This window comes from Limanda limanda, chromosome 4, assembly GCF_963576545.1.
Source record: "Limanda limanda chromosome 4, fLimLim1.1, whole genome shotgun sequence".
In the NCBI taxonomy this organism is placed as follows: domain Eukaryota; kingdom Metazoa; phylum Chordata; class Actinopteri; order Pleuronectiformes; family Pleuronectidae; genus Limanda; species Limanda limanda.
In genome coordinates, this window is record NC_083639.1 from 12957227 (window position 1) to 12981976 (window position 24750).

The 24750-nt window shown below is 41.0% G+C and overlaps 1 protein-coding gene across 1 annotated transcript; it reads right to left on the reverse strand.

Moving 5' to 3' along the window:
• Positions 1–2277: 2277 nt before the first annotated feature.
• On the reverse strand, positions 2278–23739 carry mapk14b (mitogen-activated protein kinase 14b). Its single transcript, XM_061069702.1, has 12 exons — positions 23513–23739; positions 16660–16789; positions 11620–11678; positions 10630–10741; positions 9460–9489; positions 9312–9359; positions 9042–9156; positions 8347–8418; positions 6223–6302; positions 5697–5775; positions 4477–4650; positions 2278–4334 (listed from the first exon to the last, which is right to left on the reverse strand). The coding sequence occupies exons 1-12, from the start codon at positions 23629–23631 to the stop codon at positions 4267–4269; spliced, it is 1086 nt and encodes a 361-aa protein (XP_060925685.1). The 5' UTR covers positions 23632–23739; the 3' UTR covers positions 2278–4266.
• Positions 23740–24750: the final 1011 nt, after the last annotated feature.

A 24750-nucleotide genomic window follows, 5' to 3' on the forward strand; every position in this document is an offset into this window, starting at 1 on the left:
TATTGATTATACTATATTATATTACTTTTATTTATTCAAAAGGGGCAATGTACATTACAAACAAACAAGGAGACAGAGAACAAACAACCGACAAATGGACAATTACTTAAACTTACACAAATATTCTATCATAAATGTATTTCATAGCTTCAGCTACAATACAAAATATGATGCATTGTTATAAAGTCAATAAAATCAGTAGTATATGATTACAACATTAAAGAAAAGCTAATTTCCCCTTTTACTTAGTCTATAGGGTTTTTATATTGTGTTTGTTTTATTTGCATTGTATATATTGGTTTATTTTTGTCGTGCACTGATTGCTGGTTGTACATCAAATTTCCCTTGAAGGATAATACAGATTTTCTTTTATGGACAACTTTAGTTAATCATAAGCTGCACAAACCAAGCAAGAGCAGCAGAGGAACCCAGCAGCCAGCAGGGGTCAGCCTCAAGACATCAAATGGAAACAAGCAGCAGCAGACTGCTTGGAAATTAAACAGCAAAGATCCAGGGATTTGTTGTTGTAGATTTGTGCAGTAGTGAGGCCTCACCTGGTCTGTGCATGGAGTGGAAGTCAATCTAAGAAGCTCAACTTGAACAAGGACATCCAGAGGGGGACAGAGAGATAGCTCACCTTCAAAGTAAAAGTACAGGAGGCCAGAAGGTTTGATTTGATCAATGAGTAATGAGTGACCCTTACTCCTTGTGCTAGTTGATGGGAACAATATGTTATTGATTTGATCACTGAATAGAAGGTTTTGCATGAGTTTTCAGAATTATATTTAATTAAATGTGTCCTACACTGTGATTCTTGTAAGGCGTCAGAAGCCAAGGCTGGAAACTACTGGGCTATTCTCTAACAACAGGTTATTAAAGCATGTTAAATCATCCAGTATCTAAAATCCCAAAATATAAAAGTATCTTTTAAGTAAGGCTTTCAAATATATGTAGTAAAGTAGAAAATACAATGGTTTTCTCTGAAATGTGTATCAAAACCAGCATAGACACAGACACACACACAATAATCTTCTTCCTATGCTTAGTTTCTCATGGGAATGAGGAGGTAATCCAATTCTTAATGTTATGGCAGTGGCCTATAGGGCAGAGTGGTTGTTCTCCAGCAAGAATGTTAGGGGTTCAATCCCCTCTCTTCCCCATCATCTACATGCCAAAGTGTCCTTGGCAAATTATTGAACCCCTAAAATTGGCAGGATTTCCACCACCTATTAATTGCACAATACCTTACACTATGTACATTTTAAAATAAATATAACATATATTTTAAAAAGAAAAAAAAATTAAATGAAAAAAATTAATTTAATTTAATAAAATTAAATTAATCCTGCAGTTCGCTTCTGCGCACAGGAGGACGAATTTTAGCATGTTAAAGCCCTCAAAAAGCCAATTAATTTTTTCTGAAAATAATAATAATCCTTACAATTTCAATAGGGCCTCACTGTCTGTCAGTGCCTGTCAGTGCTCGGCCCCAATTACAATAATCATAATCCTCATCATCATCGTAATAATATAAATAATTCAGGGGGCATATTCTTGAATTTACTGTGAAAGGCCATTATTGTTCTTTTAACTCTATTTGTATTACTTTTATTATGTTTATACTTCCTTTTTTTTCAGTATTTGTTTACTATTATGTGGCACTTTGCACTTTGCATTGAAAAGTGCTCTATCAATGACGTTATATGTAAAGTTACAATAATTATAGTCATAATAATAGTTTGTAACTTTCTAGACAACTAAGGACACTTTATAATAAGTACTTAGTAAATACATGAATGATCAAACCAAAATCAAGTGTTAAAATCAGATTAAGAGACAAAAACAGCTATCAATACAGAAAAATATGACAGGAAGAATCAAAAAATAAATCCAAGGTTTGTCACAGGTTAAGAAGCAAATAAACTATATCATGTAACTTAAGGTAATTTCAAAGGTCAAAATCAGTGAGGAATATAAACCATATTATGTAACATATGTATTTTTCAGTATTGAGTTCAATCGACTCCAGCTGGGCATAATAGGCACCTTGGAGAGAGAAGAGGGAAGAGCAGCCGAGGAGCAGTGCAGGACTCGGGAAAAGGTGTGTGGATGGAGAAGGTCCAGCAGGAATAGGGGAGCCAGGGTATGAAACGCTTAAATGTGAGCAGAAGAATTGAACAGAAGCTGGCCCAGAAGCCACTAAAGCAGAATGCTTTGATGTGGTCTGTGGTTTCGGTGCGGGTGTTGATCCTGACAGTCAAAACTCACTGTACACTGTTCCAGGTTTGAAAAATAGTAGTCTTTATTTTCTAATGGTGGTATTTACATGTGGCATGGCCTGCTGTCTTGGTACATGTGATAAAGTACATTGTAAAAAGATATGAACAAATCTTCAGGCAAAGCAACTATAACCAATAATAACCAAATTAACTGGGGTATGGACGAGATAAATACTGTGTCTAATCGACGATAGAGTATGAGGCTTCAGCTTTGCCCTTCAGCATCCAGTGAGTAAACGTACACTCTTTTCCATAAACATGTGCCCAAATAAATCATTCAAATGAATTACAAATATGCTTCTAGCACTCACTGCTAATGAAAAACAACCAATTATACAGAATTACAGAATAACATCAACTCTTGATTTAACACACAAGAAATAAAATAATACATTAGGAAAAAGAAGACTACATGAAAACACAGTTACATGAAAGCAGTTGCAAATTAAATGGTAAAGACATTGATATTGTTCGGTTGAGATTAGCCAGAACATCTGTGGATACAGTTTTTGTATGTCACATGTAGGTGTTGTCTGGTGTATAAAATGGTCCACACAGAAAAAAACACATTCAATGTCTTTACACCTCAGAACAGGAGTCCACAGTTTAGTGGCTGGTAAATGCTACCGTGACTAACTTATATTTTGATTTCTGGTGGTTTTCCGTCGCCATTTTGTTTGATAATAGGATCATTCTGGAAGGCAGTACTTCAGGGAATATATCAGATAAAGCAAATTTTATGTAGCAACTAAACTGACGTGGTCGTTGTGGGCTCAGCTGCACAAACTGTAAGTGCAGTCAGCAAGGCCTGATTTACCTGTGAGATTACTGACGATACTTTTAGTTTCTGAGACAGCAAGCTCTTCATAAATAATAAAAAGAACCTTAAGATTCTGACAAATAATATTCTCTTTTACATCGATATACAACAGCATAAGAAAAGATCATAAATACAGGCAAACTGGTGCCCCCGACATTCAATATACATCAATATAACTGTGTTTTAATAAATGCAATATGATTAAATTACATTGTCAGTTGATGTTGTGATAGAAAACATCAAAATTGCAATAAACTAGTGAGCCTCAAGTGGCGATATCATGCTCAAGTGGTCCTGTACGTGACTAATTGCTGGAACCGTCCTCTGGCACGACAGAACAGAGGAGCTAAAATAATGTATATGGAAGAGAAGGGGAGGGAAATAATAAAGATATTAAATGAGAAATACTCTCCAAACTCAGTTCTGGACTCTGAAAGTCTTCAAACCCAACAATAAGAAAAATTAAGGGGTTGAATTGAGAGATGAACATTTTACATTTTCTAGACTATTCTGTACACAACTGTAATAAATTACCTACTGTATCTGTTAATATGCCTTTTTATGGCTAATCTCTAATTAAAAAATTCATACTGTCAAAAGGGGCCAGTAAAAACTATTACACACATATAGTTACTGTTTTACCTGAAGTACTCATTTACGAATACTGTTTGCTGTCATATTTACACAGTTCTATGCACAGATAGGAATACCATTTAATTTAGTATGTGGAGAAATATTAACTCTAGACGCTTTGTGGTTTGAAACTATTCCAAGATTACTGCCTAGTCGTCCAACTGTATAAAAAAACATATCAGCAGTTCAATTTCTACCGTTTACTTTAAGATACTGACATGTAATTTCTAGCTCTTTGAATCAATTAAGGGCACAATATAAACAACAAATGTCAGAGGCAAACATTTAACAGTCTGCCTCACCATTTTGGGGATGCAAGATAACAAAAATGACAAAGTGGGGGGCTGGATGACCAGGAGTTGTATCCCTGATATCGCAATGTCCCCCAGAGATGAATGACGGCAGGCACTTGAATGTCATGTTTGTGCGAGATGTGTGTGAGGGTAGTGGTGGATAATCACATTAGACTGATAGTCCATAAAGAGTGTCCGTTGGAAAGCAAAAGATGGAATAAAAAAAAAAGGCGATTCCTCCTCAGGATTCCATCTCGTCTCCGTCGAACGATGGCGGTGAGAAGCTGACCACCTCCTCGTAGGTTAATTCTGAAAAATATAAAATGAGATTTATCCACTACTGAGCATAAATACTTAACACGTGACCTAAATATATATGTATATTTTCCACCTCAAAGTTTGCTAACCATAGACTAGGAATCCACAATATATCCACAGGGTGCCAACTTACTCTTCCATTCCTCGATCTCCAGCTCGCGGCTTTCAAAGCTCTGGTCGTAAGGCTCCGCTTCAGGCTCGTCATCTGGATCGTGGTACTGAGCAAAGTACGGGTGAGCGAGAGCCTCGGACGCTGTGATCCTCTTGTCTGTGTCCAGAACCAGCATCTTCTCAAGCAAGTCCACCGCTACACCACCACAGCAAAGAGAAGAACAATAGTCAGAATGAGGCGAGAGCAAACAACACAAACTTGTTTAACGGGAAAGTTAATAATGACAAGCTGTTGTTGAATAACCTGAAGAATGTCAACCCAAACACTAGTCCCTCTGTCCTGCGGTTTCTAACACTCAAAATGCTTTCAGACAAGAACGAAGGAGGAGGTCCGCCAATTGGGTTTGGTCTTTCTCCGGAAGGTTGTGTTTCACACATGAACAATGCAACAGGAGGTTCTCCGCTCAGACGGTTTTTACAACATCACAGAAATCACCAGAGTCTTCAGGTGAGGGGGGGCTCAGCAAGTAGAGGCAGGACATAATGTATTTAATCTGCTGCGGAGGGCATGTGTTTTTGTTCACAGCACATTGACACTGGCGTCAAGATATTTTTTGTTTTTTTAGTAGCATGTTAGAATCGTCATCAATCATGTCAAGCAGTTCACGTAGTCCATTCAACTTTTATTATCCATAATTTCATCCAGTCTCTGCACAATGTAATTTACAGCCTGTTTATACAAATTACATCTAATTAGTATTTCTCTGTGATATCTTTGCAGCACCAGAGAACATAAAGACTTAGAAGCATTATAAGTCGAGTCTGTCAGTCATCTGAATTTGGGTGATACAGAAAGACATGTACCAAATCCCTCCAATCAATGACTTGCAAACAGTGTCATGTTTACTCCTCTTATATAAAGTCAGTGTGAACAGGAACTCGACCTGATCTTTAAACTAACAATGAATCATTTTTCACCCTTGATTCAGATTAAATGAATCAATCTGAAGGTGTGAAATCACCGTAACTCAATCAGATAAGTGTTTGAACTGTATCATTTCATAACAACACACATAATGTTTCATACTGTTTTAACATGGAACTGTGGATCGCCCTTAGAAAATACTGTCTTCATGCCACCACTAGAGGGAGTAAGTGAGCCTGTGGAATGTAAGACAAAGGCTGATGGAGAAAAGGGAACTCACCAAGAAGACAAAGGCTGATGGAGAAAAGGGAACTCACCAAGAGGGTTGGCACCAATAAACACATCAGCAAAGTTCCTCTTAGGCATGTGTGGGAGTGAATTAATGTAGTTCCTCGCCTGTGGGAGATGAAAAACAACAACTGTGAACGATCTTAAAAGAATCAGATATTTTGAGCAGCTACAGCTAAAATTGTTAATTATTTGTTGAGATTTCCCAAACTGCACATCTTTTCATGCTTCCTGCACTTTAATTAACACCCATTAAAAAACACTGTGCTCTAATTTTCAACAATCAATATGTGATACCAGTGCAAACAGCTTCAGCTCATCAACATGCACTATAGCTGCACTGGCAAAGCACTCTGGGAAGCTCTGCTGTGACACAGCCGGTGAGTCAGAGAGGAAACAGGGAATAAGTGGTTGTGAGAGCAGAGGCTAATATGCAGAATATATGGACTGGTGGGAAATATTTCAACACATCGATTCTAACGGTATCTGCCTGTAAAGAGGAATATGGGTTTATGTGCTGGGGCACGTGGGAAGGTGGGCGGGCGCTTGGCTCACCTCATGGCTGGGCATCCTGCTAATGAGGCAGGCAGGGGGTGTCCCCGTCAGGCGCATTATCTGCTGCAGCTGGTTTATATCTACAGCTTCTGAGTCAAGGGGCATCATAACAAGAAGATCAGCATGTCACAGAGCAGGGGTGGTTAGGGCACTTGATATTCAGTGGGGGAGTCATACAAAGGGTGAGGATGAAGAGGATGGAAGAGGAAGGAAGTCAGTTTCTAAGCTTTGATACACAGCAACACTTTATGAATTTGGTTACCCGGTGCTGCACTAGAGGTCAAACAAAGAGATTAGAAGACTGTAAGAAGTCATGGAACATGCTAGAGACAAGTGGGAATCAAAGCCTTGTGTTTAAGAGAAAATGAAGCCATTTAGAAAACACACATTGACAGAATGCAGCGTTGTGGTGCTGGCATCAGGACCATCAGGACGGAGACTCTCTATCTTGCAAGGGCAACACAGAGACAACACACACACAAAGGCAGGAGTGAGTGGGATGGACACTCACTGACTCCGAAGAGACTTTCATCAAGTTCGGGCCCTGGGGTTCCGACGTGCATCATTATAAGCTTCAACTGATCAATGTCTACCACACACACATGAAGGACAACAGGAGGGATGGAGGGATGAAGGGTGTCGGATAAAGAGAGAGGAGTGAGAGGTATGACCAGCCGAAGCTGCCATCTGTGTCGGAGGAGACGTTTTCAATCATTCATTAAAAAAAGAAAAAAAAGAAACGTGAGCCAGGAAATTGACAATAAAATTGGTGCATAATTTTTTTACTAAGAGTTAGATTCTGCTGTTTTATTAGGCAAAAATAAGCAGAAAGGCCTCCAGTGTTAGGTTAGTAGTTTTGATTAGGTCGTTTTAGGAGGGAAAAGAAGCAACTAATGATTATTTTAGTTTCTGATTATTCTGCCATTAAGGTTTAAATTTCAAACACATCTACAAAAATGTTTAGAGAATATTAGAGAAGCTCAAACCAGATAATAGTTCACATATTTTGCTTTTAAACATCGGACACTAATAATAGATTATCAAAATGATCGTTTTTCAAATTTTCTGCCATAAGTAGGACAAACCAGGAGTGTAAAAAAACAGCAAAATAAACTTTTCATAGAGTCAGTGAACTGCTCACTGATAGTCTGAGGTGAACTGGTCATAATGGTTCTGACCTCCCTTGATCCTGTCTTTAAGCACAGCGCCAATTGGACAAGCTGTCCCCAATTATTTTATCCTGAAAAAGAGAGCAATCAGCGCGATCATGTTTATTCACTCTCTGGGGTCTGACCGCCTCCCATTCTGACCAAGTTCCATCTGTCCTGAAACTAGTTGGGCCAATCACAATCATTTATCTTAACTGGGGCGAGTTTGCTTCTGACAGAGGAGGGCCCAAATACATGAAATTACGCACATAATTCACATTTGTTAATCAAAGTAGACAGTGTTTGACCACTTTGTGTGAACTGATCATTGAGAACAGGAATCAAACACATTATGCAGCAGCCGACTCCTGCTTTTCATCTTTAACAGGACCATGACCACGACAGATTGTGTGCCAGCCTATGTTGTTTGCAAGGATGTGTGTGTGTGTGTGTGTGTGTGTATCTTAATATCAGTATGTCTTCCTGTATAGGTTTGTATTAAAACACATGAATACTCTGCTAGTGCATATGTGAAGCTCTGTGGGAGGGAAACAGGAAGGTGTGTTGTACAGTGGAGAAACTGTGGGCAGCACTGAGTCATTGTCCACAGGGTACTCCAACTTTTATCACACGTACACACAGACACACACACACACACACACACACACACACACACACACACACACGTTTCCTTGACTATTCTGGCATGCAGCTCACAGAATTCAATTATTAACAATGGTTTTAATTTGATTGTGTATGAAACGCTGCAGTAAAATAAAGCAACAGTTTGTCGGAAAGCCTGGCAGTGCAGCAGACAATAATCCTCATAGAGGTTTCTGTACATTGAATCACAAGCATAGACATAACAGCAGAATGCAATGCAATCCTCCCTCTGAAACCATCTACACAACACCTAAATGTTGACTCCAAAGAGCCATTAAAGTATTGTAAGACAATGACAGCGATGGAAGGATACGGTCTGTACCAGGGAAGAGCGTCCGTCCAGTGAGGAGTTCAGCCATGATGCAGCCAACTGACCAGATATCCACTGTTAAATTACAAAGACAAACATGCGGTATGGTTACAAAGATCAAATTCACCTATTCTTCATATTCAGTATCAGTTGTATTTATCGAAAGTGTCTTTTTACCAAGATAAGGTTGCACATTGGACACATACAGTACATTTAGAAAGTATTGAGACTCTTTTCAGAGATCTCACCTCCGACATGGACACATTGAACCTTTAATGTGCATAGGTCTTAAACTTAAACAATTATAAAATATTATAAACACAGGTACGCTATAAACAAAGTTACTAGAATAAATAACTGTCTGTCTTTGGTCCGTGCTGCATCGTAACATGTTGACTCGGCCAGAAAATTGAAAATCTGCCCTAGTTTCTTCTATAATCACCCTCATCATTTCTTGTGTAATAAATAATTAACAAGTGACGTCAGAGAGGAAAACAGTTATATATATATATATATATATATATATATATATATATTTTACATTACTGCTCCAGGCCTTTTTGTCAAATCGCCCCACCCTGAACAATGCAACGTCAGCGAGTTATTTCAACACAATGCCAATTATCTGTAAGCACACAGAGTTTATTTAATGATGCATTTAGCAGCAGGCCAAATGAATAATGGCTGAACAACTGTACCTGTCATGTTGTAGTGCATCCAGTTGAGCATGATCTCCGGGGCCCGGTACCATCGCGTGGCTACGTAGCCCGTCATCTCATCGTCTGTGTGCCGTGCCAAACCGAAGTCCAGGATCTGACGGGTGGAGTTATGTTTGTGAGTAAGAGCAGCAGAGAAGAAGCAGAGGGAGAAACTCGTTACTGAGACAGCACACTTAAATGAAGACCTTCCACTGCACAATGAGCTTAATCAAATAAAGTGAAGATTGTTAGAAGTCGACTGTTTCACACCTTGAGCTCACAGTCCTCATTCACAGCCAGATTACTGGGCTTCAGGTCCTGAGGGGAAGAAACACAGACGTCACTTTCAGGATGAAATCCTTGAGGTAAAAGGAAATGTAATTTATTCTAATTATGCAACAGGGTCCTCATCACTTACTCTGTGGATGATATCTGCAGAATGGATGTACTGTGGGAGGAAAGAGGGAAATGGATTACTTAAATATGCTATTTGTATGTATGCTATTTGTTATTTATTTTAATCACAATATTAGCTGACCGTGTTTGTGTGTCTTCAACCGTGTGACGCAGATACAGGAAATCTACAATGTTAAAACTCACTGCACTCTAAAAAATAATGGGATGTGAAATTTTCTCTGAGATAAGCTCTTCGTCGTATATGTCATACCACCACATATATGCTCATATATCACATATATACACAATTATTAAGGGCTGCAAAGACAGTACAAATATGAATGATAAATACCAGAAACAGAAACTGAGTCAAACACATTTACAATGAACATAATATATTCATGAATCCATAAATTAATCATTTATATAGCACCTTTCAAAGAAACCAAATGCAATTCAAAGTGCTTTACAGGTGACCAAACATAAGATGTACAAAAAAAATAATTTAAAGTATTGTGTCCTCTCAGAAATGAATGACAGTAACTCGAGTCTCAGATACTTTGAAATCAGTCTGTTTACTTTGGGGTCAGATTTCAAAGTTCAGGAAACAGAAAAATTTAAAATAGGTAAATTCATATTAAAAGGACCATCAGTTAGACGATGGCTTACTACGTATTTGTTTGAAAACAGCATTTTGGCCCCACACGTGCAATGGGCATGCACGTCCAGCTGGATATGTAGTAGTTGTATTACTGCAAAATTTAACTGCACGACTGCTGTTAGAGAACTGGGTCAGCAACCCTTGCAATTAATTATTCATGCAGGGTTCTACACTGGTAGCTGAGGGAAATGGACAGACCCAATCAGCAAGCAGCTGAGTATCTACATCATCGTTTCCAAACTTCTCCATTTCTCCGTTTCCGTCCAGACTAAAACGTCGCCCTGGAGTTTTTAAACTAAAACAGGGCCAGCAGCACTTTCAAGCTTCTATGTTTCAGATACTCTAAAACTCCAGAGTAGTGTGGACGCCAGACGTATCTGTAGCAGAGTTAATGCATTTTAAAGGAAATTAATATTTTACATTTTCAAAAGAAAAGTTGGTGTCTCTCAAATTCTGTATATTAAGAGAGTGAACCATCTGAGGGTCCAGGATCGACCTGGACAATTGTGCCACGCTGTTAACTTCACTGACCTTCAAGCCTCGGAGGATCTGATAGATGAGGAACTGGACGTGGTCGTCCGTCAGCTTCTGACACTTGACGATGTTGTTGAGGTCCGCCCCCATTAGGTGGGTCACCAAATACCTGCAAATCACACAGCTGTCAGATGTGGTCTCCAAATGTACCTCTCACCGACTAGTGACTAGTGTGGTGTCGTTATTCTAGTTTTTTGTAGTATTTTGTGTTTTGTTAATAATTATTACTTTCTAATATAATAATCAAATTAAACTCCAATTCATTTTAATTTCTCTGAATTACTATTCAGTTAAATTATACCTGTACTAAAAGAAAACTCAGTTGCACTGTTAGAAAGTAGGAGAGGGGAAGAGATGCACAAAAGAAGGTTGGAATACAGAATTGTTTACTTATTGTTCCCTGACAGTAACATCTTTATACAGATCAGCTTCAGGCCACTTGTGGTCGCCTTGTAAATGTGAAGTGTATCTGCTCCATCTGACCTCATTCCACAAAAAAGACAAATGACAATCTTTATTGTTTAACTTCAGTTGTGTGTGTGTGTGTGTTTGTGTTTGTCTGTGTGTGTGGGGGGTGGTGGTCATCTCGCATTACCAGAAATGTGCAACAAGCTGATGACTCCATGCAGAGGATTCAAGGACGCTAATTGAGTATCATATACACACATACACACACAGCCCCAGAAACTGCCAGGTGGCTGTTACCATGGAGACTGTGATGTGCACAGTGCACATGTTCACCCTACAGTCACCTTGGTACAACCCGCCACATTCTGGACTCACATGATGCTATGGATTATAATGTGTTTGTCCCTCTAGATTCAGTCCCGTGTTAATCTGATGTGAACGCTCTCATTGTGTTAGAAAGAGAGAAACTGAAGCAGTAGAGGCTGAGACTGAAGAGAGGCAGAGAAACAGACGTGTGGAATGAAATTCGAGAAAGAAAACTAAAAGATGAGGATGAACAGGAGAGAGAAGGTGACTTACACATCACTGAACTCCTCTAAGCTCGTCGCAGGCGTGAAGACGTCTAATAGGCCGATCACCTGGAGGCAGAGAGAGAGGCAGAGAGGTCAGGAAGTATGTATTATTTTATGTGACAGACTCCAAACGAACAACAATACAGTTTTCATTTAGTGTTTATTAACTCCAGTGTCACAATCACAAAGTCAAATGTCGAGAAAGACGTCAAATTGAAAGTCAACAAGTGTGTGATAGGACTTGATGTCATCGTCTTCCACACTATCTCAAGTTTAAATTGATTCCATGGAGCTTGGGCGCCATTCCTGCCTCGATACACTGCTCAACTTCAAGGACCTTAATATCTAGTGACGTGCACTTGGTTATCCTTGTCCCCCTGTTTTGGTTACCAAGCGGCTGAATCACATAGATGGGGTCAATGACGACCACAGCAGATATGATTTCACAGGAAGCAGCAGATACAAGTCTGTGCATCCCGCTGACAGGACGGGCACCAGCAAGTGTGAATAATGGAAAAGATAACATTGAGAGACCTGCAGAAAAACATGCTGTGTTAGATCTCACTGGTTTCACACGTTTACTCCAACAAATTGTGAAAGTACCTGCAGAGGCTGAGAATGTATTTTACTGCTGTAGAAGCCATTTATAAGATTTGCGACTGCACGACTGGAAAACCAAATATGATGTGTGGAAAAATAGAATATGACAGTCTGCTTATCAGTAACACTTTGATGATTATATATATATATATATATATATATATATATATATATATATATATATAAAAGGCTTGTTATATGCAATGACCCAGTTTCAATAAAGGAAAAGAAAGATAAAGAACAAAGGGAAACGGAGGATTGTCGTGTGTGTGTGTGTGTGTGTGTGTGTGTGTGTGTGATCGCACATGCACACATTCCTGCATATACGTGTGCACACCATCAACTGAGCAGCCCTGAGTGCCGGCCCTGCCCCCACCCCCTGCAGTGAGAGGCTGAGGTGGATACGTATTGTAAAAAAAAAAAAAGAGGAAAAAAACACAGGAGCAGCCCGCCCACACAAGACCCAGGCCCACGGCTGATAGGTGGACTGCTGCAACAACAAAGAGCCGATTGGTCCACTCAGGCTTTCCAAAAACCCAAACCCGGGGAGTCTCCTGGCAACAGTGTGAGCAAAACACAGTCTCGCTTCATGTAAAGCAGAGGGAGAAGTTTAAACACTTTGATGATTTAAAAACAGAAAATGAAGGTTGATGCAATGTTTCTTGTTAAGATGTAACAGACGCTGACACTCGTGACCACAGATGGAAAATAACCTTTATAAAAAAACTGTCTGGTCCACGACAACACAACAAGTTGATTTTGTAACTAAAGACAGTTCTCTTTATGAGCTTGTATTGATCACAATGATTCTGTTTTCGTTCAGTCATTATGGGGCATTCTGTAGATTGATGAGGACTTTTTTTTGCTTATAGCACAATCAATATGATCAACACCTCCACTTGTGCTGCTGAGTTACGGTGTTGCATGTAGCCAGAAAAGTGTATTTTCAGGACATTATCATGTCACAGAAATGTTTACTTTTTGGATATAAATAAAACTAAATAAAAAGTCTGGTGGCAAGCTACAATATAGTTCATAAAGATAACCTCCTCCCTGCTAGTGGATGGGACTTGGACCAAACTAACTGAGTACAATTTAGATATCAGACAGACCACAATAATAGTTTGTGTAATTTTAGTTAGTTTCTTATCAAACTGATCAGTTCAAGTGCCCATTTTTCCGGTTAGTTTTAAAGTTTTAAAACAGTGAGAGAAAGTGGAGATGCGTTGTCCATCTCTTTAGACTGTATATAGTTCATCCTTGAGTCGTTTGGTCCTGGTCCTCCAAAAAACCTCATGTTCACACGAACGTTTGGTCACAGTGTCTTTGACCTTTGACCACCAAAATGTAATCTGTTGTTCCTCAAGTCCAAATGAAGGTTTGTTACAAATTTGAAGAAATTCCCTTGAGGCGTTCCTGGGACAAACAGATAAGGGGATAACCAAAAAACATAATGGCCTCTGGGCACGGGTGTTGCTTATCCTTACAGAGTGAAGATGTCAGAATACTTTCACTGTTTAAAGCTGACATGACACCAGCATGTGTTGTGGTGGCATCTAGAATCACTGATTAGCCGATGCATGAATTCCAGTGGGTGTGTAATGATCTCTTCAAGGCAATTAGGCGGTATGAAAATAATGTTCACATGAAATTAAAAGAACTCTCTAGACAGCCCTCGTTTCACCGTGGAATCTGGTGTACTGTTGCTCTCCAGCTGCTGCTGATGGGTTTTCCCCTTTGAGACGTTCCATGATTCTTGGAGCTGCAGTTTCTTTTTCCCTCTGACTGCGTCATCGAAAACTGCTCAGAGAAAAGAGCAGTCCACCCTGTCACTTATCACTAAGCTCTCACAATAAGCCATTTAAACCTATAGTATTACAATAGCTTACAGCAAACTCCTGAGCGCACCATACAAAACAAATCTCCACCCTGCTCCCTGTGCAACATCTAGTCTTACTCCCTGATACACACCATTCACCAGCCGATCTATTCCCACACAGCAACAGAAACCCATCACCTGCACTCCAGCTTGTGTCATTACATAACACACAAGGATGCTCTTCATCTGGACAGTAAGTGAGCAGGATGCAACAATAAAACACAGGAAATAGAAACTGTGTTTGAGTTCAGTATGCGAGCGAGTATCTGTATGTGCATGCACACATGGAAACTGAAAACCAAAACCAGAGCATTGATTGTTGGAGCCCGGGCTGTGCATAATGATGACATACATTAGGGGAGGATAGGAAAGCATCTATTGTGTCATGTTACTCTCTAAACGTTGGATTTGTTGCATCACAGATCACATAACAGCAACGTTTCTGTCATTTCGACAACGCGTATGTGTTCTTCCACACGACACGGGCGCAGGAGGGAAATTTGCATGAAGGCAACACAAACAAACAGGGAAGTTACAAAGAGAAGACTGACTCGGACCTGCAAAGACCAAACCAGGAGTCATATTCTGGTCACTCTGCACGGCCCTGTCTGTAAGGCAACAAAGGCAACTCTCCAAAATCATTGAAGTAAAATGCCATCAATCAAAATCGCTGCAGCAGCAACAACATGAGATTCAAGACTCATCACCCTCCCTTCCTCAAATTGTGTGTACCTATATTTACATCATGCTCCTTTTTCTAATAGTTGCTTGTTTTGAACCCACAGAAGGGGAAGGGACTGTGGTTGTTTGGTGTCGTGCAACATGCTTGAATATTGGCAGTGAAAACCTCTTCTAACAGGACATCACACCAACCAACCACAGCACCTCTTTTAGCTCCAGGCTGTTGATCGTGTGTGTGTGTGTTTTTTTGTCGCACTTGAAATTAGCAGAAGACACAACGTCAGGCCTCTAAACAGGTTGTTCATATTTCATAAACCAACATATACGCAGGAATTTTATGCATAATTAGACGACCTGGGTGCAGCACCCAAAACAATGAATGTAACAAATTCTGTGGACTGTTCTCCACTTTGAAGAAATAGGAAACCAAATTTGCTCTTATATAAGACTTTTTTAAATTTATATTTTTAATTTTCTATTTAAAGTCAAGTAGCCTAGTCGAGAATAACCCTCAAAATGCCACTTTATTTGGAAAACAACAAGCAGAAGCTTTTTTGGTATACAAATCAGTTGTGCTGTGAATTAAGACCGACCCAAAACTATTTAAGACCCAGCACATAATATTTTAACATATTTAAACCTTTTATGGCCCAAAATTCAGATTATTGAATTTCAGACTTTTTAAGAACCTGCAAAAACCCTGTTAGTACAGCAGAAATTAGTTTTGAATGGAGCAATACCAGTGTCATTACAGTCTTTTACAGCGTAATGCATAATATAGGGAGTATGTCTGCATTGAGTCTTTCAGTTCCAGCAGCCTCAGTGTTTGTTCGTCCAGTTTAACCTGCAGGACTCTGAATGCTGGTGAAACATGTTCCGCTGCTTCAGAGGAAACAAGTTGATGATGACTTCCTAGAAATTAATAAACCAGGCAACAGCAAAGAATAGAATGAGTCACAGATGATGAACTGAAAAATACAATAATATGTTGTGACTTTTGGAGAAAATCATTTTCCAAGAGGAAAGGATTGACTGCCGTGACTCAGTCAGCTGAGCAGCGGTCGAAGCGAGCCGTCCACAGACCTCCAGCTGAGCACAGAGTTTGGAACGGAGCCAAACTGTTACACTGTCAGACAATTATGTGAGAAAATGTCTAATTCACTCATGATATATCTTGTTTCACCTATTTTATCCTGTATAGTGCACGGTGTTGTCACTCATACAGCTTTTACACAAACATTAGCATATGTTTTGTTTTTTTAACATAGGTATTAAAGGTTATTGACTCCATTCACATCGCCAGTAGATGGGTTTCTGTGAATGTGAACGCGTCTCCAGGATATCAGAGGTAATTTAGGTTAAAAACATGGTGTAAATGATGCTGCTCACAGTGGAATTTGAATGTCTGGGCTTACAGACACTTGGAAGACAGCACAGGAGCAGCTTTGTTTTTAACGTTTGAAGAAGTGGTCACTAGTTACTTCCACTGTATTGGATTTGGCTGCAACTCTGTTTACCCCTGAAACTCCAAAAGTGGTTTGTTGACTCAAACACTTGTTATGTGTATTTGTTTGCATTTTTGTATTTCTCTTAGTAAATAGAAGCAATTGCTGGAAATGATTAGCTTTTCAATTTTAAACTCTTTTTTACAAACCAGAGTCTGCATATGCATCTTTACCGGTTTCAGTTTCTAATAGCAGTTCCCTGTCGACTGTTTTGTCGCATGAACGTCTACACACAAAGGCACATTCCTGAGGGCAGAGCTGTGAGAGCTGCAACAATCCGTAGAAGAGAAGTTGGAAGTGCAAAAGTTCTCGCTCTGCACGAGTTGATGTGCATGTCCTGTTCTGTACATAGAGGAGTCACGCAGAGGTGCATGTGACTTACATTCTCGTGCTTCATGTGTTTGAGCAGCCGCAGCTCTCTGTAGGTTCTCTTTGCGTGGATGATGGACTGGAAGGGTCTCGACAACTTCTTCACGGCTATCTTCAGGCCTGTCTTCACATCATACGCTGAACTGCAAAACAAACATTTGAAGGTGGTTAATTGAAAGAAGTAAACTCATTAAATTGGGCTAATGATGACTGTCATGTCAAAACCTAGAAGGTGTCCCTTTATTTAACTGATAATGACGTACTTCATTTGACTGCGTAGGAGGCCAGAAGCCAGTAAACATAACAAATAAATACACAACACTGAGAGCCTGGTCTCACTTTTCATTATAAAGCCACTCTGCAGTTTAAGGCTGTGTGGGACTGAATGTGTTACTGCACTGTGTACAACTGATTTGTAAAATGGGTTTTTGTTTTACTGGCACATCAGTGAACATTAACTTGCATAAAGCAGGGTTCACACAGAGCTAGACAATCTTTTTTAACCGATATTGTTTGTTCCTTGCTGTTTTAACTATAATTATAACAAAACCTCAACTGTTTGCACACAATGCCCGCGTCCACTTGACACTGCAGCGACTGAAAACCTGTCATTACAGCTCCAAGAGTCTCTCATTCTCAATTCAGTCGAGAGATGCCCTGCTGACTGTGACACACGTGTTTATAACACGACAATTAGTGCTGGAAAACAGGCAACATAGCTGTTAATAGAGAGAGGACAAAACGTTGTCTGGACCGAAAACAACCACAAAAAGTGTAAACAGTGCAGAGTGGATGGAAGACGTCTTGGCCCGGCTATCTGCCGTCCCAACCTGAGCCCCCAAAATATTGGCCCCTGGAGACCGATTGCTCATAAACTGTGGCCAGTGGGCTCTGAGATTTCATTATAATGGTTCAAAAGAATACCTCACAAAAAAAAAACACGAGGCAAAAGAAAGTGCAACATAAAAGCTGAGAGTGAAATGCACACATGTTGTATTTCAGTAAAAATAAACCTGAAATAATCACTGGCAATAAAATACTGTAGACCACAGAAAGTAACATTTGGCAGGACATAAAAAAGCTGGACAGGCATTGTACTAGATCTGGATTTTTATTTCGGGTTTTCCCCAGATTGCACACATTCATAAATATCAGTCCCTAAACATGTCATCAAGATCCAATAATGATAAAGAACAGGGACAGAGACAAAAAGAGGCCATGAAGAGGCCAATGGGCCTTGCCTCCCCAAGATGTGTGACATCACTGCATTTCCGGTACTGTGAGGGAACACAACCCACTTACAACAAACCACATTCCTTCCAGGTCAATCACTTAAGCTGCATCACAAACGGTCGATTGCAAAATCAGTCAAAAAAAAGATCTGTGCTCTGTTTTGTGCAGACGCTTATTGTTTCCTCCCGCTGTGGTCTCACTCTGTGCAGGGTGTTAAAATAAGGGATTTTTTTTTTTTCCATCAAACTGCTTTAGTTCAAGGCCAAGTCAACTCTGCTTGTTGGAGGAGATGAAAATAATTTCCTCTGAACACTTTTCACAAACTGCTGACCTTTTCAAAGTGTGCGACTGGGTGAGCTCTTAAGGTCGAACACATAATTCCTCTGATGGCAGCTTTAACAATAATACGGTGTCTGTGACAAAGTCGTGGTGGTGAGCACCATGGATCCACAATAAGAACATCACGATAAGAGGCAGTGTGTGTTTTTCTTCCAGTAAGTCAAAGATTATCTCCCACACCCAGTGTACTCTCATGTCTCTGACTTGCAGAACAACTTCTATATGTGACACAGGGAGGGGAAACAAAGACCAATGTCCTTTTAAACTGCTGCTAGTCTGCAGGACAAACAAGACGGCTCTGAGCATACACCAGCCAACACGTGTGTAATAACTGGAAGTGCAATAACAAATGGCCATAAAAAACATGGGCTGTAAAAAGGAGCGACGTTCTGACGCCCGGGTGATGAGGAAGTCGTGATCATGAGGAGTGTGCGTGCAGGTAAAGGTGGATTGTAGATGACCTATCGAGATGTGTGGAGTTAGGATTCTCCTTCTCACATTCTTTAGAAAAGAGGTTCACAAAAGATTCAAGAGAGACAATACAAAGATTTTTGCATTTAATTTTCATCAGCTCACTACAACAATTCACTACAACAATTGGAAAAATACAGCAGAGTCACAAAAGCTGTGATTCACTTCTTCTTGAACTCTCTCGTGCAGCTTTTAGTTCAAATGAAATAATGCATGAGGTGTTTTTGTCATAACTGGCACTAACTCATCTTGGCAAACACACACACACACACACAAACACACACACACACACACACACACACACACACACACACACAAACACACATACACATTGAGGCTCAAGGGGCTTCTTTATGAGTAAATGGAATTTACTAAAATGTTACCTTGAGCCCTCCTCATCTCATAAGCCATCTGTCAACTCAAAAACTTCTTTCATAAAATGTATAATTAACATTATTCTAGTTGCTATAAAATGTGTTGTCAAAAGAAAGCGCCACATCACAGGCATGTACTCGACAGAAAATGGAACCAAAACATCTGCGTGCAAACTAAAATCATTAAAATGATTAATAGTGAGATAAACAATGACTACATGTTTACATGGACACCGATATTCTGTTTAAATATTACATTATTTCAGTTATGTTGTTTACAAGAGTTGCATTTCATGTTTACATGTTACAGAGCAGCGTCCGGTAAGGAGTCATGACATCATTATGTCCACATACCTCCTTTTAGACATGTTTTTGCCAATCCAAACACCTAATAATATCCATTTCCGTTATTTTGGAGCATTACTATGATTTATCCCTCACCCCACAAATGTGACTTCTCCATGGTGACAGGTCATTCTGTGCACAGAGCACGAGTCGTCAAGCAGTAAGGAACTGAAGTATATTGATGTTGCAAAATGTTGTGAAAACTCCAACAGGACGTTATAGTGTAACATAAATATGTCTTCACAATGACACCAAAATGAAAATAATCTACATGTAACGAAATGCAATTATTGATCTTATTCAAGTTAATCAGAAAAATGCTGTTTACGTGGCAGTGTCTTATTCAGACTATTGTATTCATCGGGTTACTATTGGAATATTGGTGTCCATGCAAATATAGTCAGTGATGTTCCCTGTTGTCATCTCACTTTCCTGCAGCTGAGGACACATCATCATGATGTGCTCGGTGACATTAAATCATCAACAGTAAATGTTCTGTTATGGACCGAATGACCTCAGGCACAGTAATACCTCTGAGAGGATCATCAGTGCCACTCACACAATAATGTTTCAATGTGCTTATGGCTGCCATAGTGATTTCATAACACTGTCCTGCTTATCATGATTATAACCTCAGGAAGATAACCTGGTTAACGTGTTTACATGGCAGAAGCAATAATCTCAGTACTTCCATTCTTCAGCTGTAATTAACTTATTACAGGGTCATATAAACACAGAAATGTTCCGATGTGCTGTGCTAACAGAGATGCTGATTAAGATTCCTCGTCCCTGCTTCATCTCTCAGACCTTTCTGTCAAAAAGCAGGACTCCTTGAGAAGAGTCCCCACCAGCTGGGTCCTATAGAAACAGCTGAAAAGGTCACCAAGTACCAAGATGACTGCGTGCCAGGACATTCTGAGGCTCACAGGCCTGATACATCACTTTAGACCAAAATGAATGGTGTTACTCTGCAGTCAGTTGTGTATCTCCCATGGACGTTCAGTCCTGCACCTCACATGACTGAACGCTGTGGCTAAAGTCACGTAAAATTGCTGGTTTCAAACTTAAGCCTGTGGTTTGTGTGTAGAGCTGACAAGTCAGTGCTCATTTCTCCGAGGTTAATACTGGGCGCGTCAGCCAGAGCCAGCCGCAATATTGCACCTTCACACCAGATTAGCCTCGTTACACAATCCATTCCTAATCAGCAAAATATGCAAAGCTACATATGCTCTCTAAATGAATACATCGCATTAAGAAGGCAACAGGACCTGCAGGCACGAGTCCCAAAAAAAAGCTTCCGAGCTGAAAACAACTGGTGAGGAAAGGCTTGTGCTGCTTAGAGCAAACTAAACACACCCGTGAAAGCTGCAAAACAAACATGTGCAGGACATGCTACAGAAAATTGAGAAATGAGGCATGCTTAAATGACAAATTGTAAGCATCGGGAGCAGTGGAGCACGGCACATGTTGTCAGCACGATGCCTTCAGCTGCAGCCGAGCACAAAGAGCTGTTTGTGTTCCACATCTGCAGAAAACTGTTGCTCCAACAAATCAATAACAGTTTCATACGCTATTGTGTTTTGAGCGTGAGGGAACACCCAGATAGTCATTATAGGAATTTCTCAGAGAGAGAAAGCAGGGAATCATTATGAGTTCAGAGCTCTGATTGCCTAGAAATGCTTTTGATGGTTTCTGTGTTGCCAATAAATAAAATGATGTTGTTGTAGTGTCACGCAGGGATTGTTTTGAATTTGTCCTTCTATCTCATCTCAAATAAGAAGGTTTTTGAAAAACTCAGTGATAATAATGTAAATTAAAAACTGTTTTTACTGGTCTGTCTGTCATGATTTCACCAAAGCCTTAAATATCTAGATAACATTTCTGGCCATATTGGTTGGCTCTAAAATGTTCTTTTATTAACTATTAATTTAACATACGTACTGTGTGCCTGCACGTGTTCCATGCTTGTTGTTGCTTTGTTAAATCACCTAAACATAAAACACAAGCACTTGGCAGCACACAGTCCATACAGTAATCCCCACCAGCAGCATTCCTTCAAAATGCCTTCTTTCAACACACTAACCCAGGATCTGGCATTTACAATAAGCAGAGCTAATCTCCGAAATAAGGAGGAAGCTGTTGTGTATTTTTCTAAGAGGTCTTGCATCTGATCAGACATATACACAAACCCCTACATTCAGCATGCTCACCATTCTTAAACACTGGCATGACTTCAAGCTGAGAAGCTAAAGAGCGTCATGGCAGCAACAACAAAGACTGGGCGGGCTGAGCGAGTGCGAGCAGGTGCCCTGCAGGCCGACATCTGTAACACGCCGGAGAAGGTGCTGCACGCACGTTTATTTATACCACACAGATTCTGCGCCCCCTGAAGGGTATTTAATGGCTTCCTGCTGTGTGAATCACTTTGCGTGCTAGAATTTATTGTCACTGTAAAATTCAAAAAGGTTTTTGATCACATCTCCACAGAGATAAGTGGACAGCTCCTGCGTGGAGGATATCATAGAATACAGAGGGACACACTGAAGGATTTCCTCACAGGAAACCTGAGAACAGAGAAGCTTAGAATGATGTAACGGAGCTTTTCTGTGCAAACTCTGTGTATCAAGACCAGATACAGTCCTGATACAGCCAAAGATTATACAGAGATACATGGTCTGTGTTTATATAGCACTTTTCTATTCTTGATGACGACTCATAGTGCCTTAAAAGTCTTTGCCATTCACCCAGTGAATCTATGTGCAGCGCTCTATCAGACACCACCCACACACTGGGATCAAACCATCGACCCTATGGGTAGTGGACAACTCCTCAGTCACATAGGGATCTTTGATATTTATCAGGATAAATGTCACAATAATTATTTTCTTATGAGTTCAAAACACTGATTTTGGCTCCGAAGTGAAGGCGGTGGTTTAAACTGACAATCACAACAAAGCATTTTTCAACATCTAAGGTGAATCAGTTCTGTCTTTTCCGTACTGTGCTTACACAATGCAAAAGTATTATATTGATGTATACTGGACTTTTGCTATATTACTATTCCTAATATTCAGCTGCAAAATGCAACTTCACCATTACATTCTACTGACTGAATACAACTACAGAGGAAGAAGTAAAAGAAAAAACACACACACACAAACACTTGCACACGCAGCAGCTGCAGGGTTGGAAGTGGGGTCCATAAGAAGAGTGGAGTTATAACTGTGGCACCATGTCATCCATGACTGTGTCATGACTGAAACGGCGTCACCGCTGAGGCCACTACCTAACCTCGGGACCGTGAGTCATGGGCGCACCGCAACCGGAGACAGAGAGAGGGTGACATCATTCTAGAGTCATCGTCACCCACCGTGGCAGGACTGGGTCTCCTGAATAGAAAAAAGCTCTTAGTGTGCACGAGAGAGGGAGGGGGGGCTGCTTTCTGACAAACCACGTGACCTTCTGGTACTCGACAGTCTGCACCCAACTAGAAAATGCATAATGCATGCGATGTGTGCGGCGTGTGTGTGTGTAAAACAGAAGAGGGCCGGGGGTTGTGTGCGTGGAGCGGGCAGGGCCCCACAGTGCTGCTGGGCTCGGGCTGGTTCTCTGTACCGGGAGCACAGATCGTGTCTCAGGCCGGGGAGAGGCACCGGGATGCGGACATGCCACCCGGCAGCTAGACCCTCTCACACGGCTCTGATTTAAAGCAGTAGGGTGAAAAACACATGGTGGGTGTTTGGTTCAACTTCAGATGCTAAGGACCACAGAGGTGCGTGCAGATGTGTAAATGTGCACGAAAAACAAGTGGAAGAAAACACATGAGTGTAAGCGACACGAGCAATCCCCCCGAAGCGTGTGCGAGGTGATTCCTGAAGAGCGTGAGGATGTACACAATAACGGCAATGTTGTTATTACAACGTTATTACATCGCCCGTTGAGTCCGGCACCGGGGGGACCGACAGCCCGGGCAGGAGGCAGCTGGGACGGGCCTCTGTGGGTGGTGGGAACCCACTTCACTCCTCTTGTGCAATGGAGCTCTCTCTCTCTCTCTCTCTGTCTCTCTCTCCCCTTGTGTTTGTGTGTTCAAAAACAAGTGCTCACCACACGGATCCGTAGGCGCCGGAGCCCACCGGGGACAGGTTCTGGTACCGGACCGGGACGTCCCACACGGTCTTGTTGAGCTCCTGCAGGTAGAAGGCGGGTCGGTCCTGCTGCGACATGCCTGTGGACAGACGGAGCCCCGCAGCTCACCACACACAAACACCAGCGGAAACTTCTGCCCCCTCTCTCTCCTCCTCCTCCTCTCTTCCCCGTCCTCCTCCTCTCGTGCTGTTGTGCTCCTTCTCTTCCTCCGCAACTCAAAAAACACGGTGCCCCCCCCCCCACTCTGAAACAAACTTCCTCCGGCTGCAGTCGTGCAAACTCCGGGTGCAAGAGACACCGGTCCTCTGCTCCGGGTCCAGGAAGCTCGGAGAGTCCGTGGGAGACGAGCACTCGCTGGATTTTTCTCTCTTCTCTGTTCTGTTCTCTTTCTGCTGCTCTGGGCGTGCGTAAACGTGAGCGTGCACGCCAATGCGCGCTCACGTTTGCGGGGGGGGGGGGGGGGGGGGGCGGTGTTGATGGTTGTCATCTCGCGAGAGTTGAGTCTATGTTGGGAAACCAGGGGATGTCCCACCCGGTCCCACCCCGTCCCTAAAGTGGGAATCACCCTTTGTCAGTGACTGGGTATGTTTTACCTTCACATCAACACACACACACACATACACAAACACACACACACACCAGTGAATCCACTATCACTACACAGTAATAATCACACACAATAACACCTGGACTAAACTGCTAAACTACACATAACGGTTCACACTGATAAACATGAAATACTTTTTCCATGTCAAGTCTCAAAATATCACATTTGACACGGCACTCACCTGCTGTATGATATCAAATCACAACATTTCACACTACAGTATAAAGCATCTATGTATACTACCATATCCAGATTTGGTGCTACTATCATCACCACCATCATCATCATCGTCATCATCATCATCATCATCATCACACTTGTTTAAGCCCATCACGAGGGGATGTGGTGACTCCCTGCATTTTTGTGCACTGCTGTAATTTTCTATTTATTCTATTTCTATCCTATTCTATTCCATTCTGTACCGGGCTGGACTGGGGCTGCTGTCATATCCGAATTTCCCCCATGGGCATCAATAAGGATCGGATCTTCCCTACGTGCGGCCAATGCCATATCATGTTCAGTTGAATGGAAATCCCTTGTTTGTAATCGAGGTGCGACACGTTATTATAAGTTGAATACACTGAGCAGT

Bases quoted from the DNA above. Each gene is read 5' to 3' on its own strand.
- mapk14b (XM_061069702.1), bottom strand. From the start codon at position 23,631: ATGTCGCAGCAGGACCGACCCGCCTTCTACCTGCAGGAGCTCAACAAG. The intron at 9,360-9,459 runs GTAAGTGATGAG...TCTTCCCCTCAG, and splicing joins CTGCAGATATCATCCACAGA to GACCTGAAGCCCAGTAATCT. The intron at 9,157-9,311 runs GTGTGAAACAGT...TCCACCCGTCAG, and splicing joins ATGAGGACTGTGAGCTCAAG to ATCCTGGACTTCGGTTTGGC.